This window comes from Ranitomeya variabilis, chromosome 2 (genome assembly GCF_051348905.1).
Source record: "Ranitomeya variabilis isolate aRanVar5 chromosome 2, aRanVar5.hap1, whole genome shotgun sequence".
Taxonomy (NCBI): domain Eukaryota; kingdom Metazoa; phylum Chordata; class Amphibia; order Anura; family Dendrobatidae; genus Ranitomeya; species Ranitomeya variabilis.
In genome coordinates, this window is record NC_135233.1 from 855,579,617 (window position 1) to 855,603,299 (window position 23,683).

Genomic DNA, 23,683 nt, shown 5'->3' on the forward strand with positions numbered 1-23,683 from the left:
TGCTGTTAACCTGCAGTTTCTGAGGCTGGTGACTCGGATAAACTTATCCTCAGAAGCAGAGGTGACTCTTGGTCTTCCTTTCCTGGGGCGGTCCTCATGTGAGCCAGTTTCTTTGTAGCGCTTGATGGTTTTTGCAACTGCACTTGGGGAAACTTTCAAAGTTTTCCCAATTTTTCAGACTGACTGACCTTCATTTCTTAAAGTAATGATGGCCACTCGTTTTTCTTTACTTAGAATTTATATTATGGCAAGAAAAAAGCAGCTAACAGTCTATTCAGTAGGACTATCAGCTGTGTATCCACCAGACTTCTGCTCAACACAACTGATGGTCCCAACCCCATTTATAAGGCAAGAAATCCCACTAATTAAACCTGACAGAGCACACCTGTGAAGTGAAAACCATTTCCAGTGAATACCTCTTGAAGCTCATCAAGAAAATGCCAAGAGTGTGCAAAGCAGTCATCAAAGCAAAAGATGGCTACTTTGAAGAACCTAGAATATAAGACATATTTTCAGTTGTTTCACACTTTTTTGTTAAGTATATAATTCCACATGTGTTAATTCATAGTTTTGATGCCTTCAGTGTGAATTTACAATTTTCATAGTCATGAAAATACAGAAAAATCTTTAAGTGAGAAGGTGTGTCCAAACTTTTGGTCTGTACTTGTATGTCAAGTCAGAAACAGTATGTTGTACACAAAATGATAAAACGAACATAATTGATTTATTTTTAAACTCATTTTATTTTTCAGATGCTGCTTATCCTGACCACGCTACAGGCTTCCATCTTTAGTATTCTGGGCAATACAGGAGTTCTTCCTTGCGTGCCTCCATATGCATTTAAAGCCAGATCTCACTGTGAGTTAGTTGTCCATTCTTAATGGAAACTGTACTTTCAACAAACTTTGCATAAATTAATAGTAGATACGACTATAAGAAACTTTCTAATTTATCTTAGAACAGGAGTGTGCAATTCATTTTTCCAATAGGCCAAATGAGAGACTGTGACTGTTGTGGAGAGCCACACTAACCGGCCAAACAATTCTGCCTATTATTGTTTTATATTTTTATCTGTTATATGGTGGTTGTGGAACCACTGCACCATGGATCAGGGAGAGCCTGGAGGGGCGTAACTGAGCAGCCACCTGGTTCTTCACTAGAGCCCCTGATGTTGTGGTTAGACTTGGCCACAGGTGGATGCCATGTACCACTCCAGGGCAGACCCCGAAGCTGCAGTAGCTGACCCCAAAGGGTGCAGGGAAGCAGGGATGGTCTTGGGAGAGTTGGACTTGCCAGGAACTGGTTAACAGGAGAAATGGATGCTGTACAGCAGGTAAATAGAACAGGTTCTGAAAAGGACAGAACGGCTGGTAGACAGAATGGATACTGGATCAGGCATGAATGATAGATTCAAGAACACAGGGCTGACTCGGGTGCATGATCACAGCAGCAGGTTCAGACAGGAAAGGTGAGGGTAGCAGCACAGGTGCGGACTAGGGGGAACAGAATCAGGACTAGGTATAGGCCGAATAGGTTCAGGAACAGGTTTAGGAGGACAGGATCAAGTTCAGACAGAACGGACGGGATCAGATTCATGTAGCACAGATATAGGGACCTTACAATGAAGTAGAAAATTTACACACTGATCACTAATGTTGCTCAGGCAACTGAGCTATTGGCTTGGGACACTTTCAGAAGCGTGCACTGCCCCTTTATAAAGCGAGGAGCACATGCGCATGCCCTAAGCACACTCCCAGGAGACCTACATGCTGTGTGCAGGTCCTGAGAGGAAATAGATGTGGTGGGAACTGGAGTAGAGTGTGTGAATGGGTGTGCCTGCCGAGAGGAGGAAGAGGGGTCGTGCAGGGATGCCGGAGCTGTTATTACAGTACCCCCTTACGCCCCCTCTTCTTCAAGCCCACAAGGAATCTGAGTAGAAGAATTGGGGCATGAATATTTTCTTCATGGCAAGTATACTTTTTACCTCAAAGACATCCTCGGAGCTAATGGGAGCAGTCATAGCACCAGGATCCTTGAAGAGGGGGTTCAAGATGACTGGTTTGAGCAGAGATATGTGGAAGGTATTGGGTACATGTAATGAGGCTGGCAGCTTCAATTTATAGGTAATATATAGACTTGGCACACACTGTGTGGATGCAGTAAAAACATTTAATAAGGTGCAGTACATACAGTAGACGTTTCGGTCACAGCGACCTTCAACAAAGTACTAAAGTACTGTACTGTACAGAGAGTAGTAGGGCAAGATATCGCCTAATTAAGATAATGATTTTATACGGTGATGCTAAAGGATCGACCAGCTGTGGGGTATAGGATAAAGATGCGGTATCCACCGCTAGTTACGCGTAAATTATAAGATGGGGTTCCTACTCTTGGTCTTTGGGTAAGAAAGATCTTGAAAGCACATCTGCCTTGATAATCTTGTCAACTGGATGGAAATGCAGAAAAAAGTCAAAACGGGCAAAAAATAGTCACCACCTAGCCAGTCTTTGTGCAAACTTCAGGTAAGCCAGGTTCAGTGTATATGATGACCAGATGGACTGCTCCTTCAAGAAGGTAATGCCACTCCTCTAGAGACATCTAGATCACCAATAACTATCCATCACCAATTGAGTAGTTGTGTTCTGGAACAGGGAAGACTTTGGAGAAAAAAATGCATGTGACTATTTGGCCAGAGGAGGACTTTTCCCTGAGAACTGCCCGAGAAGATGAAGCATCTACTTACAGAAAGAATTGTTTGTTAACTTCTAGTCTGTTTAGTAGTGGAGTAGAGTAGAAGACCTGTTTCAAGGAGAGAAATGAGTTCTCAGCTTTCGGAGTCCTTATGGATCATGGCAAAAATGAGTCCGGTCCAAGACGAGAAGTGGGGAATAAGTTGTCAAAAATAATTAGCAAATCCTAGGAAAGGCTGGGTGGCCTTAAAGCCAGCAGAACGTGGCTACTTGAGGATGAAAGACACCTTCTCTGGGTCCATCCTCAAACCAGTGCCCAAGATTATATATCCTAAGAAAGGCAAGGAGAATTGTTCAAAGGTGCATTTTTTGAACTTGGCATACAGGATATTCTCCCTAAGTCTCTGCAAGACTCGGCGAATGTTCATTCTATGAGAGGGCAGATCTGGAGAGAAGACCAGGCTATCATCCAGATAAACCACTATGCAGGAATAGAGGAGATCCCAGAAGATGTCAGTCACAAATTTTTGGAAGACAGCTGAGGCATTACTAAGTCCAAACGGCATAACTCGGTCCTCATAATGTCCGTTGTAAAGGTCGCAGTCAGGGCGGTCGTTACTGAACCCATCCACGGTTTTCTTTGGAGTGAACAGCTCTTTACTGCCCCCTATCATCTGGACAATTATGCAATTGACCGATGACTAATGGAGGCTGCAGGCTTTTTCCACTAATAGGTCGGTTATCTGGAAACTAACAGTGAGCATATGATATATATACTTCTGATTCCAACACATAGAATATGTGTATATAATCCCTGGTAGCTTCACCACTAGCTCCATGATAACCCCAGAATTACTCTCTGTCTCCACCAGTAATTTATACAGGCTGACTGGAGGCTTGGTTTTGGTAGCGTATGACTGCAGGGTGCAGTTTACAGAACAAAAGGAACAAAACTATTACATTTTATACTTAATCCAGAACGATAGGCAGTGTTTTTAAAAAAATATACAAAAGATTTTACAAAAGGGCACAAAACAGTACAGCATATACAATTACATAAAATAAAACATGATTAACAACAGTTGATCAGTTGATCACTGAGATGATTCAGCTTAGTGAAGGAGAGCACATCGATTGGAGATGTTCAGTGAACGGGACTCATGCATACACCAATGTATATCGCTCTACAAGAACACAGATCATAATTTGTCTAGACCTTTTAGCAGCACCTGAGTTACACCCACACACCACCCTTGACGTCTTCACGTGTGCCAGGTTGTGGGATGTTCTCAGTCCTCTAGGATTTTATGAAATTCCCAACTTATGTGATATCTTCACTCCTGATGATCGCAGAAGTTCGAGATCACTGCCATATTTTTTATTGGGATTTTACCTTTCCATAGATAGTAAGCATGACAAGGCTGGTGTCAGTTATCTGGCCACTATTGATTTGGGGCTTATAGGCAGGTTTTACAGTTATGATAAAACATGCATATTCTTGCCCGATTAGCCCTGAAGTCGAAAATGTATGTCCCATCATTACTGCATCTGTTCAAGTCCCAATATTCATAATTTTCCACTACTGACATCAAGTCTATGGTAAATTTATAACATACAGTTATATGAAAAAGTTTGGGCACCCCAATTAATCTTAAGCTTAATGTTTTATAAAAATTGTATTTTTTGCAACAGCTATTTCAGTTTCATATATCTAATAACTGTTGGACACAGTAATGTTTCTGCCTTGAAATGAGGTTTATTGTACTAACAGAAAATGTGCAATCTGCATTCAAACAAAATTTGACAGGTGCATAAGTATGGGCACCTCACCAGAAAAGTGACATTAATATTTAGTAGATCCTCCTTTTGCAAAAATAACAGCCTCTAGTCGTTTCCTGTAGTTTTTAATGAGTTCCTGGATCCTGGATGAAGGTATTTTTGACCATTCCTCTTTACAAAACAATTCCAGTTCAGTTAAGTTTGATGGTCGCCGAGCATGGACAGCCCTCTTCAAATGATCCCACAGATGTTCAATGATATTCAGGTCTGGGGACTCGGATGGCCATTCCAGAACAGTGTAATTGTTCCTCTGCATGAATGCCTGAGTAGATTTGGAGCGGTGTTTTGGATCATTGTTTTGCTGAAAGATCCATTCCCTGCATAACTTCCAACTTTATCACTGATTCATGAACATTACTATCAAGAATCTGCTGATACTGAGAGGAATCCATGCGTCCCTCAACTTTAACAAGATTCCCGGTGCCGGCATTGGCCACACAGCCCCAAAGCATGATGGAACCTTCCCCAAATTTTACTGTGGGTAGCAAGTGTTTTTCTTGGAATGCTGTGTTTTTTTTGCCGCCATGCATAACGCCTTTTTGTATGACCAAACAACTCAATCTTGATTTCATCAGTCCACAGGACCTTCTTCCAAAAAGAAATTGGCTTCTCCAAATGTCCTTTTGCATACCTCAGCCGACTCTGTTTGTGGCGTGCTTGCAGAAACGGCTTCTTTCGCATCACTCTCCCATACAGCTTCTCCTTGTGCAAAGTGCGTTGTATAGTTGACCGATGCACAGTGACACCATCTGCAGCAAGTTGATGCTGCAGCTCTCTGGAGGTGGTCTAAGGATTGTCCTTGACTGATCTCACCATTCTTCTTCTCCGGCTTTCTGATGTTTTTCTTGGCCTGCCACTTCTGGCCTTAACAAGAACTGTACCTGTGTTCTTCCATTTCCTTACTATGTTCCTCACAGTGGAAATTGACAGGTTAAATCTCTTAGACAGCTTCTTGTATCCTTCCCCTGAACAACTATGTTGAATAATCTTTGTTTTCAGATCATTTGACAGTTGTTTTGAGGAGCCCATGATGCCACTCTTCAGACGAGATTCAAACAGGAGAACAACTTGCAATTTGCCACTTTAAGTAGTTTTTCTCATGATTGCATACACCTGGCTATGAAGTTCAAAGCTCAATGAAGATACAAAACCAAAAAAAGTGCTTTAGTAAGTCAGTAAAAAGTAGGTAGGAGTATTTAAAACAAGAAAATGATAAGGGTGCCCATACTTATGCACCTGTCAAATTTTGATTGAATGCAGATTGCACATTTTCTGTTAGTACAATAAACCTCATTTCAAGGCAGAAACATTACTCTGTCCAACAGTTATTACATATATGAAACTGAAATAGCTGTTGCAAAAAACAATTTTTATAAAACATTAAGCTTAAGATTAATAGGGGTGCCCAAACTTTTTCATATAACTGTATCCAGGAGGGAACCAAGTGTCATTTCAATTCAGGATGTATTTCCTGGGGACAAAAGCAACTTCCACTTTTCTATCTATGTATAAACACGTGTAGCCTTTTGCTATCTAACCCTCTAAAAAGAACTTTCCTGTCTTAATTACCTGTCCAATCTATAAAACTCTGTCTATGCACAATAGACATCCTCGTTGGCACTGAAGGGGTCCTTTACTTCAAAAAGGAGCTTTTTGCATGCTAAATAAGATTGTCATATCCTAACTACATCTAATTTCCTACTTCTTTACGCCCATTGTACCAGTCTATTTAGAGGCAGCTTAGATTGCAAGCTTTTGTCCTACTGCAAAAGAGAGTGGAGGAGGGAGGGTAGTGAATGCCCCCCTCATTAGTGGCTTCAGAGATCTTAATGTTTTCTATAACAGCCATTCCAGATATTGAAAGTAGTGTTCCACTGATCTCCTCAGCGTATGGGGATTAGATTGTAGGCTCTTCTCAGATACAGCTTGGTGAAGATCCTGACACCTCTAAGGTGATCAAACAATTCTGGAATTATATATCTTTTTATCGTGATCTAGTTCTAGAGACCCCTATAGTCTAAGCAAGGCTGGAGAGTTCCATCCTTTTTTTTGACAAACAAGAAGCTGGCTCCTGCTGGTGAGGAAGACTTCTGTATGACTCCCCTTGCCGGATTCTCCTTTACATATTTGGTCATGGCTAGAGTCTCTGCCTGCAATAGAGGCTAGATGCAGCCTCGTATAGGTGAGGATCCTGGAATCAGGTCTATGGTGCAGTTTTATGGCCTATGTAGATGTAACGTCTCTGCTTCCTTTTTATTGAACACGTCAGCATAGGACCAGTAAGCGGACAATAACCCTGGCAGAGAAGATGGTGCTACTGGCGGCCAAACTGGACATACAAATACAAAAGACACTTTATGTGACAAGACTGTCTCCAACCAAGTACCTTTCCAGGTCTCCAGGCAAGGATGGGTTCTTGAGTACGGGGCCATGGAAGACCCAGGAAAAGTGGATGTGACAGACCTGGGAGCATTTAGAAGGCTATATTCTTGGTGTGCAGCATTCCTATCCAGAGCTCTACCTGCTCAGTAACAACATGAATGGATTCTGATAGGGCCCTCTCATTGACGTATGACACCAACAACAGATTCTGGAGGCGTCAAATGGGGATCTGGTAATGATCCACCACTGCTTGCTGCAAAAAGTTCCCTGCTGCACCAGAATCTAGGTAAGCCATCTCAACGAACCGGGAATCACATGTCACGAATGCATTTTGGAGAGGAATTACTCTAGCCCAAGGTAGCCTCTCCTACCTGTTCTAGGCTCGGGAGTTTTCTGATTTCTTGGGACAAGAGTGTATGAGGTGTCCTGTGCCTCCACAATACAAGCACAAGCCCTTGGCTTGATGGATCCCTTGTCGTTGCTCTGCCAGCTCCACTTATTCGACTTGCATAGGTTCAAAAGAGGCCGCGGCCATGGAAGGCTGAACAATGAGAAGCCTCTGGGAGGACAGAGCCAGATGAAGCAGTTCTCTCTCTGACCAGTCTTCCTGGAGCGCTCCTGGCACCTGATGTCGATATGGATAGCCAGAGAAATTAGGTCATCCAGTGTAGCTCATCCTTGATTCTTCTGGACAATCCATCCCAGAAGGCGGCTACAAGTGGCTTGTTGTTCCAGTCGAGTTTAGAGTGCAACCAGATGGCAAACTGACCTACAGTCATACATGCCTGGCACAGTCAGACTTGCCTGGCGCACTCTGAGGATAGATGATGCAGCAGAGATGACTCAACCCTGCTTGTCAAAGACCATGTGGAATGCCTCCAGGAAGGCCTGCAGATCCAAGATTGCAGGGTCTCCTCTCTCCGATCAGGGGTTGAGCAATGCCAGGGCCTCTCCTCCAAGATGGGACATTAAGAATGCCACTTTCACCTGATCGGAGGGAAACTAGTGAGCCAGCAGTTCAAAATACAAAGGGCACTGGTTAATAAACCCCCAGCATTACTTGGAATCCCTGTCAAAACATGGTGGTGCTGACAGATGCGGTCCAGGTCCTGATGTGTGATATGTTGACTGAATAGCCAAAGCTGAGGTTGCCGCAGCTTGAACTAGAGCAGATCCAGCATTCGACGTCAGAGCGTCCAAGCGGGTGTTCACTCTCCGCAGATAGGACAGACTTTTATCTTGCTGAGCTTTTTGACAAGTCATCTTATGAAATAGCTTTGAGATTGGAAGGGCATTGGAGTCAGCGGGTTCCATGGCCTGAGCAAACTCATCTATTCGCCTCCAAGACTTCTCCCGAATATCCTCCATCCTCTGGAATTTTGTGCCCCAGCACGTCCGACTATCAACCACATTCGGGCAGATGAGAGTAGCAGTACAGGTGCATACTAGGTGGATCAGGAATAGGTATAGGCAAAACGGGTTCAGAAACAGGTTCAGCAAGACAGACAGGACCAATTTCAGATAGGACGGACAGGATCAGATTCAGAGAGCACAGATACAGGAATCTTACAACGAAGTAGAAAGTATACACACTGATCACTAATGTTGGGGAGGGGGCCCTAAATACCTGATATCTCCCAGCTATTGGCTGGGGACATTTTTATTTTTAGAAGCACGCATGCTGCTCCTTTATAAAGCGAGGAGTGCGCACGTGCTGAAAGCACACTGCCAGGAGACCTGCCTGCCGTGCGCAGGTCCTTGGACTGGAACAGAGCGGGTGCATCTGTGAGCATGCTAGCGTCCCTGCCGAAAGGAGGCAGAGGGATTGTGCAGGGATGCAGGTTATTACATTATCACTTAACATTGAGTAGGATTAAGTATACTGCCTCATGCTACTGTTAATATTTTTATATAAAACAGTAAAACATAATATTCCTGTTATGCAGTCCTTATACCTTGATCAACAGCTCCCAACACAATATGATGGCCCCACACACAGTATGTCACCACATAATCCCCAAAACAATAAGATATCTCCTCAAATAGTATGATCTCCCAGCAAACCCCCTTCACAGTTTTATGTCTCAACACAACCTCACTACACAGTATTATGTCACCACACAGCCCCCTCGCACAGTATTATGTCCCTACACAGCCCCCATGCACAGTATGATGTCCACAAATAGCCCTTATGCCCAGTATGATGTCTCCCACACAACCCCATGCACAGTATGATGTCCCCTACCTAGATTGCCCCGACACAACCTATATGGGCAGTAAGGTGTAAAAAAAAAATTAAATTAATAATTAAAAATGCTCACCTTACACCATTCCCCCTCAGTTTTAGTCTGTGTTATGTATTGAGGCACAGTTAAAACAACATAGCAATATCATTGCACCTGCTATGCTCTCAAACTCACAGGTTCAATGATGGAAGAGGGGTCCCTCAATGATTTCACTGGTATCTGTTTTCCAAGGATACAGATATCAGTGAAAGTGAGATGCAGAGCAGAGGGCAGTTGCATTATACAAGATGCCGCTGCATAAAGACCTTTGGCCCTTCCTTTCTACACCAGACCAGCATAGGGGCCGAATTTGCCCTTGTCTGTCTTCGAACATTCTGCTCCTTTTTCTACTTTTTTTGCTCTTTTTCTCCATTCACCATCCACTATGAAAAAATAAGTCAACTCTGTCTTGCTCAAGACAAGTTAGACTGCCAGCTCTGTGAAGTGTCAGGCTACACCTTCTACTATACTTTTGAGGGTAGGAGGAGGGAGAAGCAGAGAAGAATACAAGCAAGGGCAGAAACAGAAATATTTGGATGAGCTTTCTAAAAAGTATTTTTACGTCAAACCAAGAGCTGGATTCAGGTCTACACTGCTCAGTCCAGCTGTGTAATTTTGTCCATGCTGATGTTCCTTTCTATGTGCTAAGGAGTGAAGAGCAGGAACCGCTCTGTGTTATGTGCTGTGTATGGGACACATTATAGCAGCTAGTCAAGGACTGAGGGAGAGTTGAAGGAGCTGACAACGCTAGAGATTAATGAAATTCCATTGCATATGGAGTTGATCGATGAGGGGGTTATTTCCGGCAGATCCATCCAAGTATAAAAATAATTTTTATTTAGTTGGGTTAAAAATGGTTAAATCAGGTTGGTGTTTTAGCCATTTTTAACCTAATTAAATAAACATTTTTATACTTGGATGGATGTGCTGGAAATAACCCTCTTTCATCTTTCCTATTATAGCAGCTAGTCTCTTATCCCATCAGCTGAGAGTTGATTGCACGTTAAGAGCTAGAGCCCATAGAATAGAAAACTGGAGAAATGCAGGATATAAGTTATACAATGGCCAGAAATAGTGTTATTCCTAACTTACACACACCAGAAAGTTTTTCTGAAATGTACTTTCACCTCACTCTTCAAAGTCAGTTATAAAAAAAAGTGTATACATATATTTTATGGTATTGTATTATTTTTATTATAAGAATATATAACAATGTATTTGCAAACTGGTAAGCTTTATATATAAAGCAAACTTTAGTCATACTATTTACCCATATCTGCTGGCATTAGACAGTAAATACAGCTTACATTAATGGTCTCACTGGAGGGTATTTGTTTTACACTGTTCCTTGGTCAAACAAATTACCAAAGTAGCATATGACATGGAAACCTGTAACAGGATACATAGTGGAGCACATGTATAAAAAGTGTCTTTGTGTTAATAGTTTCTATACATTTGGGCTGGATTCACATGGTTGTACTAAAACCGTGCCAGTCGATGTGACTCGTGCTCCGTGCATAGTTCTGTGTATTCGACTGTACAATTGATATGCACGCTTCTTCTGGTCCACAAAAAGCTTTTTACATGGACCACTGGTCTGCATAAAAGGCCACTTATGTGCACAAATATAAAAATTATAGTCAGTGTGCAGTTGAATACACTGTCCAAATATACACTGTACAAGCCCTTAAGGCCTCTTTCACACTTCAGTTGTTTGGCGTCAGTCTAAAACCGCCAGTTTCCTCAAATAACGGATCCGTCATTTTTTTTTGGCGGATCCGTTATTTTCCCATAGACTTGTATTGGCGACGGATTGTGACGGATGGTCGTCCATTCCATCCGTCATGCGACGGATCCGTCGATATTTGGCGGACGTTGTCTAGACATAGACGGACATTGAAACGTTTTTTGTCAACGCCGAAATGACGGTTCGCGGCGGATCCGTCGCGTCCGTCATTCCATAGAATGGCCGCCTATGGGCGACGGATCCGTCGCGACCGTCATTTCGGCGGATCCGTCGCCCCAATCCGCTTTTTCAATTGCGCATGCTCCAAAAAGTAGATACTTTTCCCAGACAACCCCCAAGTAACGGATCCGTCAAAAAACCGGATCCGTTGGAACCGTTTTCTCAACAATTGTGACGGATCCGTCGATCCGTCACTATGTCGGAAGTGACTGACGCCAAACAACTGAAGTGTGAAAGAAGCCTTAAATGTAGAAAAATCCACTGCAGACTCGCTAAATTGTAACAATTTGAAAGTTTTGTAATTACTTGTACTTCACACTGAATCAAGTCTAAGGCTACTTTCACACTAGCGTCGGCCCGACGTACCGACGCATGCCTTGAAATAAAAGCACAACGGGGGCAGCGGATGCAGTTTTACAACGCATCCGCTGCCCCATTGTAAGGTCCGGGGAGGAGGGGGCGGAGTTTCGGCCGCGCATGCTCGGTCCAAAATGGCGGACACGACGCACAAAAAAAGTTACATGTAACTTTTTTTGTGCCGACGGTCCGCCAAAACACGACGCATCCGTCGCACGATGGATGCGACCTGTGGCCATATGTCGCAATGTGTCGCTAATGCAAGTCTATGGAGAAAAAACGCATCCTGTGGGCAACTTTGCAGGATGCGTTTTTTTTCCAAAACGATGCATTGCGACGTGCATCGAAAGACGCTAGTGTGAAAGTAGCCTAAAATGTGAAAAATGTCAATTATTTTAAACAGAACCATTGGATTCATGCTGCCTGAACCATCGACATCATGAATCAAACAAAAAAAAGGTCAGACTCAACAGGTGTATACTAAAAATCTTCAATTCCTTATATATTAAAATTATTTAAAATAACAGCAAATTCACTGGAAAATCTGTACCAGCAATGCATTATTGACACATAATGTACCAATCATGGGACACACCATGAGCAAGAGCACGTAATGTGCCAAGAACACGTGGTGAATCAGATTTTTCTTTAGATTTGTTATCTTTTTAATCATTTATAATTTAAAGCATGGAAGATTTTTAATATACACCTGTTTAGCCAGACCTATTTTTGCTCTTGAAGTGTTGAAAGTTGCACCAGGACAGTAAGGGTATGTTTCCACGGTCAGGATGGCCGGCGGTATCGCCGCAGCGGCGAAGCCGCTCGGCGCTAAGCCCCGCCCCCTTTCTGGGACGCGATCATGCCGGATGTGTTAACTCTTCACATCCGGGATGATCGCTCTCTCCCATAGCGCCCTGTGTTATGCCTTGCGGGGACGCTGCGTCCCCGCAAGGTGTACGGACATGCTGCGATCTGAAAAGACGCGCAGCATGTCCGGAGTCGCAGGGCCGCCGCGTGCGGGTTTCCACGCATAGTGGAGACGGGATTTCATAAAATCCCCTCCACTATGCTGGAACATCTGGACGCTGCTTGTTTGACGCTGCAGCTCTGCGCAGCGTCAAACAAGCAGCGTTTCCTGACCGTGGAAACATACCCTAATGTGGTCTCTAGTCCTGTATCACTCAGCAATGGTGAGTTGGTTACCTTTACCTCTCTAGTACTAAGCATGAATCAGAGCCTAGCTTCATGGTTGCAACAAGGTATGATTTACTCTGATATATGGCAATATTTCAAGGAAACATAATTTGAGTAGCTACTTAGGATTATAGGGAGAACTGACAAGTCCGGTGTTGTCGTCAGTTGGCTTCTCCCCGCCTTTCTCCAGTTCATTTACAGATCTCTCTCTGCGTACACACATAGGAGAAACCTGTTAATCAAATGTAGCGGGCCAGGAAACGCACTGGACTATTCAAGTCTCTACCTATATTAGGGCTCTTTCACACATCCTGATGTTTCCAGTACTGGAAACCCAGAACCAGTGCTATCTGTGTGCTGGATCAGTATTACATGTACCAGCGCCTGGAAAAAGCCGTACATTTAGCGCTGTTCCCAGACATCGGTTGCAGAATCCGGTCATCATTATTGCCTGGTCTTCCTGCGATCAGCGAGACCAGGCGAATCTGATGACAGTTATAGTCAGCAGCTGCCGTCTGTGTATAGCACTAACTAAAGCTGTCATCATTGTTGCCTGGTCTCCGTGCAATTAGCGAGACCAGGTGAGTCTGATGATAGTTTTAGTCAGCGGCCGCCATTTTTGTCTAGCACGTATTTAATAAATAAATTTTTATTAAGGCCCCTTGTCCTTTATAGGATAAGATGTCCTCTTAATATATAGCTAACTGTTTGGGCGCACCGCAGAGCGTGGAAGGGAAGGAGCGCAGTTTAACTTTCCAGTGCAAAATTGGCTGGAATTGAGATCGGATGCCATGTCGCGTTTGGAGAGCCCCTGATGTGCCTAAACAGTGGAAACCCCCCACAAGTGACACCATTTTGGAAAGTAGACACCCTAAGGAAGGAACTTATATATATGTGTGGTGAGAACTTTGAACCCCCAAGTGCTTCACAGAAGTTTATAATGTAAAGCTGTAAAGATAAAAAATCATTTTTTTTTCACAAAAATAATATTTTTGCCCCCAATTTTTTATTTTCCCAAGGGTAACAGGAGAAATTGGACCCCAAAAGTTGTTGTGCAATTTATCGTGAGTACGCTGATACCCCATATGTGGAGATAAACCACTTTGGGTGCATGACAGAGCTCAGAAGGGAAGGAGCATCGTTTTACTTTTTTGACGCAAAATTGGCTGGAATTGAGATCGGACACTATGTCGCATTTGGAGAGCCCCTGATGTGCCTAAACAGTGGAAACCCCCCCAATTCTAACTCCAACCCTAACCCCAACACACCGATAACCCTAATCCCAACCCTAACCCCAACACACCCTCACTCCCCAGTCCCTTCCCTAACACACCCCTAACCCTAATCTTTTTTCTAAAAAAATTTTCCTAACTAAGGGGGTGATAAAGGGGGGTTTGATTTACTATTTATAGCGGGTTTTTATATCAGGTTTTTATGTTTGGCAGCTGTCACACACTAAGACGCTTTTTATTGCAAAAAAACAGTTTTTGCATCATCACATTTTGAGAGCTATAATTTTTTCATATTTTGGTCCATGGAGTCATGTGAGGTCTTGTTTTTTGCGGGACAAGTTGACGTTTTTATTGGCACCATTTTTGGGCACATGACATTTTTTGATCGCTTTTTATTACGATTTTTGGGAGGCAGAATGAACAAAAACCAGCAATTCATGAATTTCTTTTGGGTGGGGCGTTTATACCGTTCTGCATGTGATAAAATTGATAAGGCAGTTTTATTCTTCGGGTGAGTACGATTACAGCGATACTTCATTTATATTATTTTTTTATGTTTTGGCGCTTTTATACAATAAAAACAATTTTATATAAAAAATAATTGTATTTGCATCACTTTATTCTGAGAGCTATAACTTTTTTATTTTTTCGCTGTAGGGTGGTTCGTTTTTTGCAAGACAAGATGACGTTTTCAGCGGTACCATGCTTATTTATATCTATCTTTTTGATCACGTGTTATTCCACTTTTTGTTCGGCAGTATGATGATAAAGCATTGTTTTTTACTTCTTTTTTTTTTTTTTTTACGGTGGTCACTGAAGGGGTTAACTAGTGGGACAGTTTTATAGGTCAGGTTGTTACGGACTCGGCGATACTAAAGATATGCATACTTTTATCGATTGTTTTATTTACATAAAGAAATGTATTTATTGGAACAATATTTATTTTATTTTTTTTCTTTATTTAGGAATTTAAAAAAAATGTTTTTACACAGTATAATAATTTTTTTTACATTGTCCCAGGGTGGAACATCACTGTATAAAATCAGATCGCTGATCTGACACTTTGCACAGCACTGTGTTAGATCAGCGATCTGACAGGCAGTGTAGGAGGCTTCTCAGCGCCTGCTCTCAGCAGGCACTGCCAAGCCACCTCCCTGCAGGACCCAGAAGGACCCCACAGCCATCTTGGATCTGGGGGCCTGCAGGGAGGAAACCGAAAGAGACCCTCGGAACAACGCAATCACATTGTGTTGTTCTGAGGGTCTCAGGGAAGCAAACAGGGAGCCCCTCCCTGCGCGATGCTTCTCTATGCCACCGGAACGCTGCGATCTTGTTTGATCACAGTGTTCAGGGGGTTAAAGTGTCGGGAGCGGTCTGTGACTGCTCCTGCCACATAGTGCCGGGTGTCAGCTTTGATAATCAGCTGACACCCGGCCACGATCAGCCGTGCTCCCCCTGTGAGCGCTGCTGATCGCGTATGACATACTATCCCATCGATGGTCATACAGGCCCAGGTCACCTCGACGGGATAGTACGGTATGTCTGATGTCATAAAGGGGTTAATATTACTAACCAGCAAAGGCTAAACAGATAGATGGGGACTGATATTAATAGTTTGGGAAGGTGCTGTGGATATTGGTCTCCTCTCAGACTAAGAATATCAGCCTCCCCAGAAATGGCACAACTAATATATAATTGCCAATCGGCTCTGTCACAGCTTCTGGTTGTTGCTATCCAACAATCCACCACGGCCGGAAGTTGTGACAAAAACGGCACCACTATTCCGTTGGTAGCCGCGGCTCATCTCCCACCACAGGGAGGTCAGCGGCGACACAGCCGGGAGATGAGCAGCATCAGCCGCTCATCTCCCGGCTGCTCGCATCGGAACTACGCCGACCGCTATATTGGAACACCCAAGTTATGGGTATTCCAATATGGCAGCGGGGATTCATATCCCCCGCCAAGCCGCACGGCACCGCTCATTGGCTGACCGCCCCTGGCGCTGAGCCAATGAGTGGCACGGGATTCAATTCCCCCACCCCGCAGGCTCATTGGCTCAGCCGGCAGAGCGGGGGATTTGAATCCCGCGCCGCTCATTGGCTGAGAACCAAGGGGATGTTCATTTCACCGCACTCCCGATGCAATAGCATCAGGCCTATTTCTAGTCTATTAGATGCACTAATTCTGGCAATTAGCCTCCGCTCTTCACACTTGCCGTATCAGATTTTTCTTGTTTTTATTTTGAAAAAAATAATTGGGTAAAAGGATTTGGGAGTTTTTATTTAAATTAAAGGACTTTACTCTGTGTCTTTATTAAATTTGACTATGGGGTTAGTAGTGGGGTTGTCTGACACTTTTCCATTACTAACCCCTGGGCTTATTGTCAGCAGCCATCAAACAGCTGACATCAACTCCACAATTATTAATCCACTTGCCACAGCACCAAGGTAAGTGGGAAGAGCAGCGTCTAAGTGCCAATATTGGCGCATCTAATGGATTCTTTTATAAACTCACTGTTTTATCAGCTGCAGATTAAAGAGGTCTCTGAATGCTGATCTCTGTATAGCTCACCCACATCTGTTAGACAGTTCTCTGTGCACACTGTGCAGAGGCAGAAAGCTGCCAATAAGTGGTGGGGGCGGGGTTACACAGAGCTCATGAATATGGAGGACTACTCCGCAGCAGATATTCTAGTCCTCTAGTGAATCTCCTGCTGATAAAACAGTGAAGTTATTATTTAAAACATTCAAAATTAAAATTATTGGATGGGATGGAAACCTTACAGAAGATAAACAAACAAGAAAAATACATCAGCAATAGTTTAACCCCTTAATGATCACCAATACACATTAAAACAGCGGCCGCTGAGGGGCCTTATTCCTTCATCAAAAGTCTATAGCGCTCCCCAGAGTCTGAAAATCTCCGGGGTCTCCGCTACTGGGAGTAAATGAGACCCTTTAGAACATCAGGGATGTTTTCTCCGGTCACTAATCACAGTTATCCAATGAACTATGATCACGCAAAAAAAAGTGTGTTGCTATAAAAAAATAATTTTTTTCTCTTCTGACATGATATTTCATTAAAAAAAAAAAAAAAAAAAAATGGTGGGTACATACCTAGTGCCCCAGCCGAGATCTGCCGTCTGGCATCCGGCAACAGCAGGGAATTTTCCTATTGGTTCCAGACTTTTGATCACTAAGATAGACCATATCACTGTGATCAAAAGCCCCAAAATTAACATTTTTATTATTTTATCATTTTGATTTCTTTCAAACTTTGCCATTAGGGTTAGGGTTGGCTTAGGGTTTTTTCAAAATTAAAAAAAAATGATAATATGACGATTAGCTCGCTACTCGAGTTTGCAACTGGTACACGGGTATGCACCGAGTAGCGTGGGTGCTCGACTGATATGCTTGAGTCCCCGCCCCGCATGTTTCGCCACTGTTAGACATCCAAAAAATATGCAGGAATTGCCTGCCAAACACAAGCAACCCTTGCAGTTTTTTTTTGGCGTCTAACAGATGCGATACATGCAGGGTGGAGACTCAAGCATGTCACTTAAGCACCCGCAACACTCAACAGTGCATACCCGAGCACCCTAGGCAAACTGGAGTAGCGAGCACTTGCGCTAAACACTAATGAGGACATATTTAATAAGATGACCTAATGTTATCAAATTCTGTGTCACACCTGTGGGTTCAAAATCCTCACTATACCCCTGGATGAAATCCTTGAGGGGGTGTAGTTTCCAAAATGGGGCAATTTGTGTGGGGTTTCTGTTTATGCACCTTAGGAGACCTGCAAATGCGACATGGCATCTGCAATCTATTTCCGACAATTTGTGTTCCAAAATTAAAATGGTGTCTTTCCATTCCGAGCCCTGCCGTTTGTCCAAACAGAGGTTTATGACCATGTGGAGTATCGCTGCGCTTAAACGAAAGTGGGTAACAAACTGTGGGGTCCACTTTTGGTGTTACGCCTTACAAAAGTGAAAAAATTGAGGCTAAGCCAACTTTTTAGAGGTTAAAATGTATTTATTTTTGTTCATTCCACTTTGCATTAATTCCTGTGTAGCATGTGAAAGGTTAAAACATTACCTGACAACAATTTTGAAGCATTTGAAGGGTGCAGTTTTCAAAATGGTATCACTTTTGGGGAGTTTCCAGTATCTAGGCCCCTCAAGATCCATTGAAATCTGAGTTAGGTCCTTTAAGAAACAGGCTTTGTAAATGTGTTGAAAAAGTAAGATGTTACTGCTGAACTTTTAACCCCTTTAACATCTTAACAAAATAAAATGATGTTTGAAAAATGATGCAGATGTAAAGTAGACATGTGGGAAATGTTATTTATTAATTATTTTGTACAGCATGACTAACCGGTTTAAGGATAAATGATTAAAGGTTTGAAAATTGGTATTTTGGGCCAAAATTGCAATATTTTCACAAATAAACGCAAGTTACTGTATATCGACGAAATTTTAATCACTAACATGAAGTACAATATGTCATGAAACAATCTCAGAATCAGCGGGATCCGTTGAAGCGTTCCAGAGTTATAACCTCAAAGTGACACTGGACAGATTAAAAAATTTGGGCCTGGGCATGAAGGTCAAAATTAGCTCGGTCACTAAGGGGTTGAATATGTGCTCCAATAATTTAGCCTAGCAATTTATACAAAAGAGGTCTGGCAACTGACAACTGTTTTGGTTTGACCATTCCTTAGAGATGCCAAGTTCTTAATGCATTTCAGAATATTTAACATAGTTATTTTTGTTTTTTTACAGTGATGCACTACCATCTGCTAATTATAGAGACGTTTTTATTGTCGATACTGGCCCGAAATGCATATAGGAAGAAGGATGAAGACGCAGGGTACACGATAAAAACACAGGCTGTGTGACTTAGATATATATGTAATCAGTACTCCAAAACACTATTCTGTGAATTTATTTTTAACCATGTATCGTCCGGCCATACTGAAGACTCAACGACCAGTACTAGAAGACTAAAAATCATGTGCGTCCCAAAGACCGTTCACTGACAAATATTATAGGTAATTTTATACATGGAGGCATCATAAATGTTCCATCAATTTGTGATTGGCTCTTTTATGAATTCACAACCACCATTTATCACTGACAATACCAGATCTACACCTCGGTGGCTCGGTGCACTGTGACCTTTTACTATAGTATGTATTTTTTTTTTTATTATGCAGCATTTATTTTGGAGTCATACTACAGTCAGAGATTGGATGGACGGGGTACAATCATTTTCATACTTAGCAATACGGACCTCACGAGTAAAAACTGTATGAGAAAAATGGTGGACAATAGAAATTCAGTTTTCAGACGGTAACGTGACCTGGAAGAAGAGAAGTAGATTTGCTATAAGGAACAGGACTTTTTCTATTTGAATATTTGCAAACAAAAGGTTCAAATTGTCCATTATAAACAATACTGAGGAAACCAACTCCATCATGCCAATGATTATACTCCTGTCCATTCCATAGTCAACTCCTCGAAGACTTGTTTTTTGTACGATACATGAGATTTCCTTACTGTATTCTACCTAATATGCATTGTCATATAGTGTAACATCTCCCAGGATATAGGGTATATTATATGCCTATGTTTTGTTGCTTTCATGTCAATATGTGCTCTGTTATGGTTCATTATAGTTCTTATGAAATGTATCAGGTCTTGGTTGTATTTTATAGTCTTGTACTATATGCTCTATCCGTTGTTTTTTCACCTTACCCATACAAATGATGTTCTTCCCAAGGTTTTAATACGTTTTAATAGTAAATTTTGCATTTTTGAAACAACCTTTTTACATATTATCCACATTGTTATCATAAAATAAATTCCCGTTTATGTCTATATAGCATCACTTCTCTTTAACCGATGTTTTGCAGAGGAAGTATTTCAAAGGCAATGAATAGCAGTCAAGGATTTTCCCAGAACACACCAGTATTGACAGCTGGCAAACCGATTTCATCCTGACCTAAGTGCTTTGCTTAGGAGTAGGCAAAAAAGTAACTAATCTCTGCCATAAGTCAGTGCTGAGAATTACAAAGGCTTTACTCATTCACTGCACAAAGCTTCTTTGAAGGAGGAATTAATGTAGGTGTTTCCAGGGAGTGAAAACACTGGAAATTGTGGTCAGAAGATGGTCCGACTAGACCTAGTTTTAATAAGCAAATAGATATTCCAACCAGTCTTCAGCAGCGTACAGAACACTGTATCACAACTATAGTCTTTTCTAGGTCCAATCCCTCTGTAGTAAGGTATAGGAGGAATATGCCACAGCTTTTTGGGGGTAATGCAGAGTCCAAAATAAAAAGTTTCCATATGAACTGTAGGAAAAAAAAAAAAAGATTCAGAATAAGGAACATTATGCTCCTGTGGGAGTCTACAGCTGCCATAGTATGAGGCTTCACCGATTGCTAAACGTACACTTTTCCTCTTCATACATTGAAGGAAACAACATGTCATGTAAAAACACACATATACCAGCTAATTTAGTTACTTTCTGAGAGTTTTGTATAACACCAGCATATTTTTCTATTTCAGCGCTGGAGTGGTGCTAATAATCTAAGTAGTCTTATATTCACCAGCCGCTTTCTTCAGCTGTTCCAGGTGCCGCCATCTTGTGACCGCAACGTCTGACTGACCTGAAGTCAGAAGTAATGGTTACAAGCTCTCACTGCAAGCCTAGGAGAGTCTTGTTCTGACTCTCACAGACTTACATGGAGTTGTGACTTCTGGATCAGCCAGCAAAGACTGGAGCGATCCGATAGGCACAACCTGAAGACCGACTTTAGCGGTGCTAGTAACAGATGATGAGAGCGGCTGGGAACTTACATTAGTGACACCCCTGCAGAGCTGCAATAATAATAAAAACAAACAAACAAACAAACAAACACTGGAGTGGTGCTTTAAAATATCTCCATAAAACCTGTAACAACAATCAATGTTCTAGAGTATTGTGGGAAAAGATCTGTTAAGGTTTTCAGATTATAAGTAGCCAAATCCAGAATCTGAATTCACTGGACATAAGCTTGACTTTTCCAGATTCAACAATGGTCCCAACTCTGCTAAGATAGTTCTGACACTTAGAAGCTGGATGTTGCAGTGTTATACTAACCTTCCCACAATCAAAAAATCATCCAGATATGGAATGGCCAGTGTCTGTTGCTCCCGAAGATGAGCTGTCATCTCTGCCACAATATTGTTAAACACTCTTGGCGCCAGAGAGAGACCTAAGGGTAAGGCCTTGAACTGAAAGCATCTTAAGCTCCTTCCCATGGGTAGGGCCACCCTTAGAAATTTCTGATGATCTGCATGAATAGGTACATGGTAGTAAGCATCCCTCAAATCCACTACTACCATGTAGCAGTTTGGGAATAGGAGCTTTTTTGGCATTCCTTATTGACTCCACCTTGAAAGGATGATTATCTAGAAATCTGTTTAGCCCCTTTTAATTGATAATGGTCCTGAAGGTTCTGTACATTTTTTTTTTCAATCATGGAAATGGTTGGGGGGGGGGGGGGGGGGAGGAATAGAATGCCCTGCCTTCTTTTTTGGGTACCGTGCAAGTACTTTCTTCTGGATTAGATTCAGAACTTCCATTTCCAATGCTGACTATTCTTTGCGTGATCTCCTGGCAAATGTTATTATTAGGGATTCTTGAGGGATCAAACGAAATTCCAGCTTCAGGCCATGCTTCATTATGTCTAGCATCCTACCGCTGCATGAAATTTTCTTCCAGGCTCAGAGAAAGGAGAGCCTTCCCCACCTGGATGTTGGCATCACTGGGCATTTTTCTTCCCTTCAAGGAGGGACCCATGAACATAAATCTGTGTTTCTTTTTATTTTCCTATTAATATCCCTTAATTTTAGGAGGCTTTCTTTTTATATATTTCTTCACCAAACGGACCTACTCTTGTAACCGGGCATAGGACAACTGGGGGACCACTTTTTTTTTTATCCCCAGCCTTTTCTAGGATGTCATCCAATGCTTGACCAAACAGGAATTCTCCTTCACAGGGAGCATAATTTATGTTCTGACTGCACATCCCCTGACCAGTATTTATTATTATTATTTATTATTATTGTAGCGCCATTTATTCCATGGCGCTTTACATGTGAGGAGGGGTATAATACTACTAATAAAAACAGGTACAATAATCTAGAATACAAGTCACAACTGGTACAGGAGGAGAGAGGACCCTGCCTGCGAGTGCTCACAATCTACAAGGGATGGGTGAGGATACAGTAGGTGAGGATAGAGCTGGTTGTGCAGTGGTTTGGTCGATCGGTGGTTACTGCAGGTTGTAGGCTTGCCGGAAGAGGTAGGTCTTCAGGTTCTTTTTGAAAGTTTCGCTGGTAGGGGAGAGTCTGATGTGTTGTGGTAGAGAGTTCCAGAGTATGGGTGATGCGCGAGAGAAATCTTGTATGCGATTGTGGGAAGAGGAGATAAGAGGGGAGTAGAGAAGGAGATCTTGTGAGGATCGGAGGTTGCGTGCAGGAAAGTACCGGGAGACGAGGTCACAGATGTATGGAGGAGACAGGTTGTGGATGGCTTTGTATGTCATGGTTAGGCTTTTGTACTGGAGTCTCTGGGTAATGGGGAGCCGGTGAAGGGATTGACAGAGGGGAGAGGCCAGGGAATAGCGGGGGGACAGGTGGATTAGTCAGGCAGCTGAGTTTAGAATAGATTGGAGGGGTGCGAGAGTGTTAGAGGGGAGGCCACAGAGCAGGAGGTTACAGTAGTCGAGGCGGGAGATGATGAGGGCATGGACTAGGGTTTTTGCAGATTCCTGGTTTCAGAATGTACGGATCCGTAAAATATTTTTGAGTTGAAGGCGGCAGGAAGTGGAAAGGGCTTGGATATGCGGTTTGAAGGAGAGATCAGTGTCAAGGATTACCCCGAGACAGCGAGCTTGTGGGACTGGGGAGAGTGGGCAGCCGTTTACTGTAATGGATAGGTTCATTGGGGGGGTCGCGTGAGATGGGGGAAAGACAATGAATTCTGTTTTGTCCATGTTAAGTTTTAGAAATCTAGCGGAGAAGAAGGATGAAATAGCGGATAGACATTGAGGGATTCTGGTTAGTAGGGTGGTGATATCTGGTCCAGAGATGTAGATCTGTATGTCATCAGCATAGAGGTGATACTGAAAACCGTGAGATTCTATGAGCTGTCCCAGGCCAAAAGTGTAAATGGAGAAGAGCAGGGGCCCTAGAACTGAACATTGCGGGACTCCGACAGATAGGAGATGAGGAGGTGGGGTGTGAATGGGAGACGCTGAATGTTCGGTCAGTTAGGTATGACGAGATCCAGGATAGGGCCAAGTCTGTTATACCAAGGGATGAGAGGGTCAGTAGTAATAGGGAATGGTCCACTGTGTCAAAGGCAGAGGACAGGTCCAGGAGGAGGAGGATAGAGTAGTGTCGCTTGCTCTTGGTGGTTAATAGGTCATTGGTGACCTTAGTTAGGGCAGTTTCAGTGGAGTGGTGTGACCGGAAGCCTGATTGTAAGGCTACTTTCACACTAGCGTCGTACGACGCACGTCGCAATGCGACGTACCGACGCATACTGTGCAAGCGCCGCACAACGGGGGCAGCGGATGCAGTTTTTCAACGCATCCGCTGCCCCATTGTGAGGTGCGGGGAGGCGGAGTTCCGTCCGCGCATGCGCGGTCGGAAAAGACGTTCTCGACGCACCAAAAACTGTT

General features: G+C 42.9%; 1 protein-coding gene across 1 annotated transcript in view; it reads left to right on the forward strand.

Moving 5' to 3' along the window:
• The window catches only part of SLC51A (solute carrier family 51 member A), a 79,937-nt gene extending 60,894 nt beyond the window's left edge, over positions 1 to 19,043 (forward strand). The window contains exons 8-9 of the mRNA XM_077290243.1: positions 753 to 858; positions 18,729 to 19,043. Coding sequence (XP_077146358.1) covers positions 753 to 858; positions 18,729 to 18,844 — 222 coding nt within the window. The 3' untranslated portion in view covers positions 18,845 to 19,043. The remainder of the gene's footprint in view (positions 1 to 752; positions 859 to 18,728) is intronic.
• Positions 19,044 to 23,683: the final 4,640 nt, after the last annotated feature.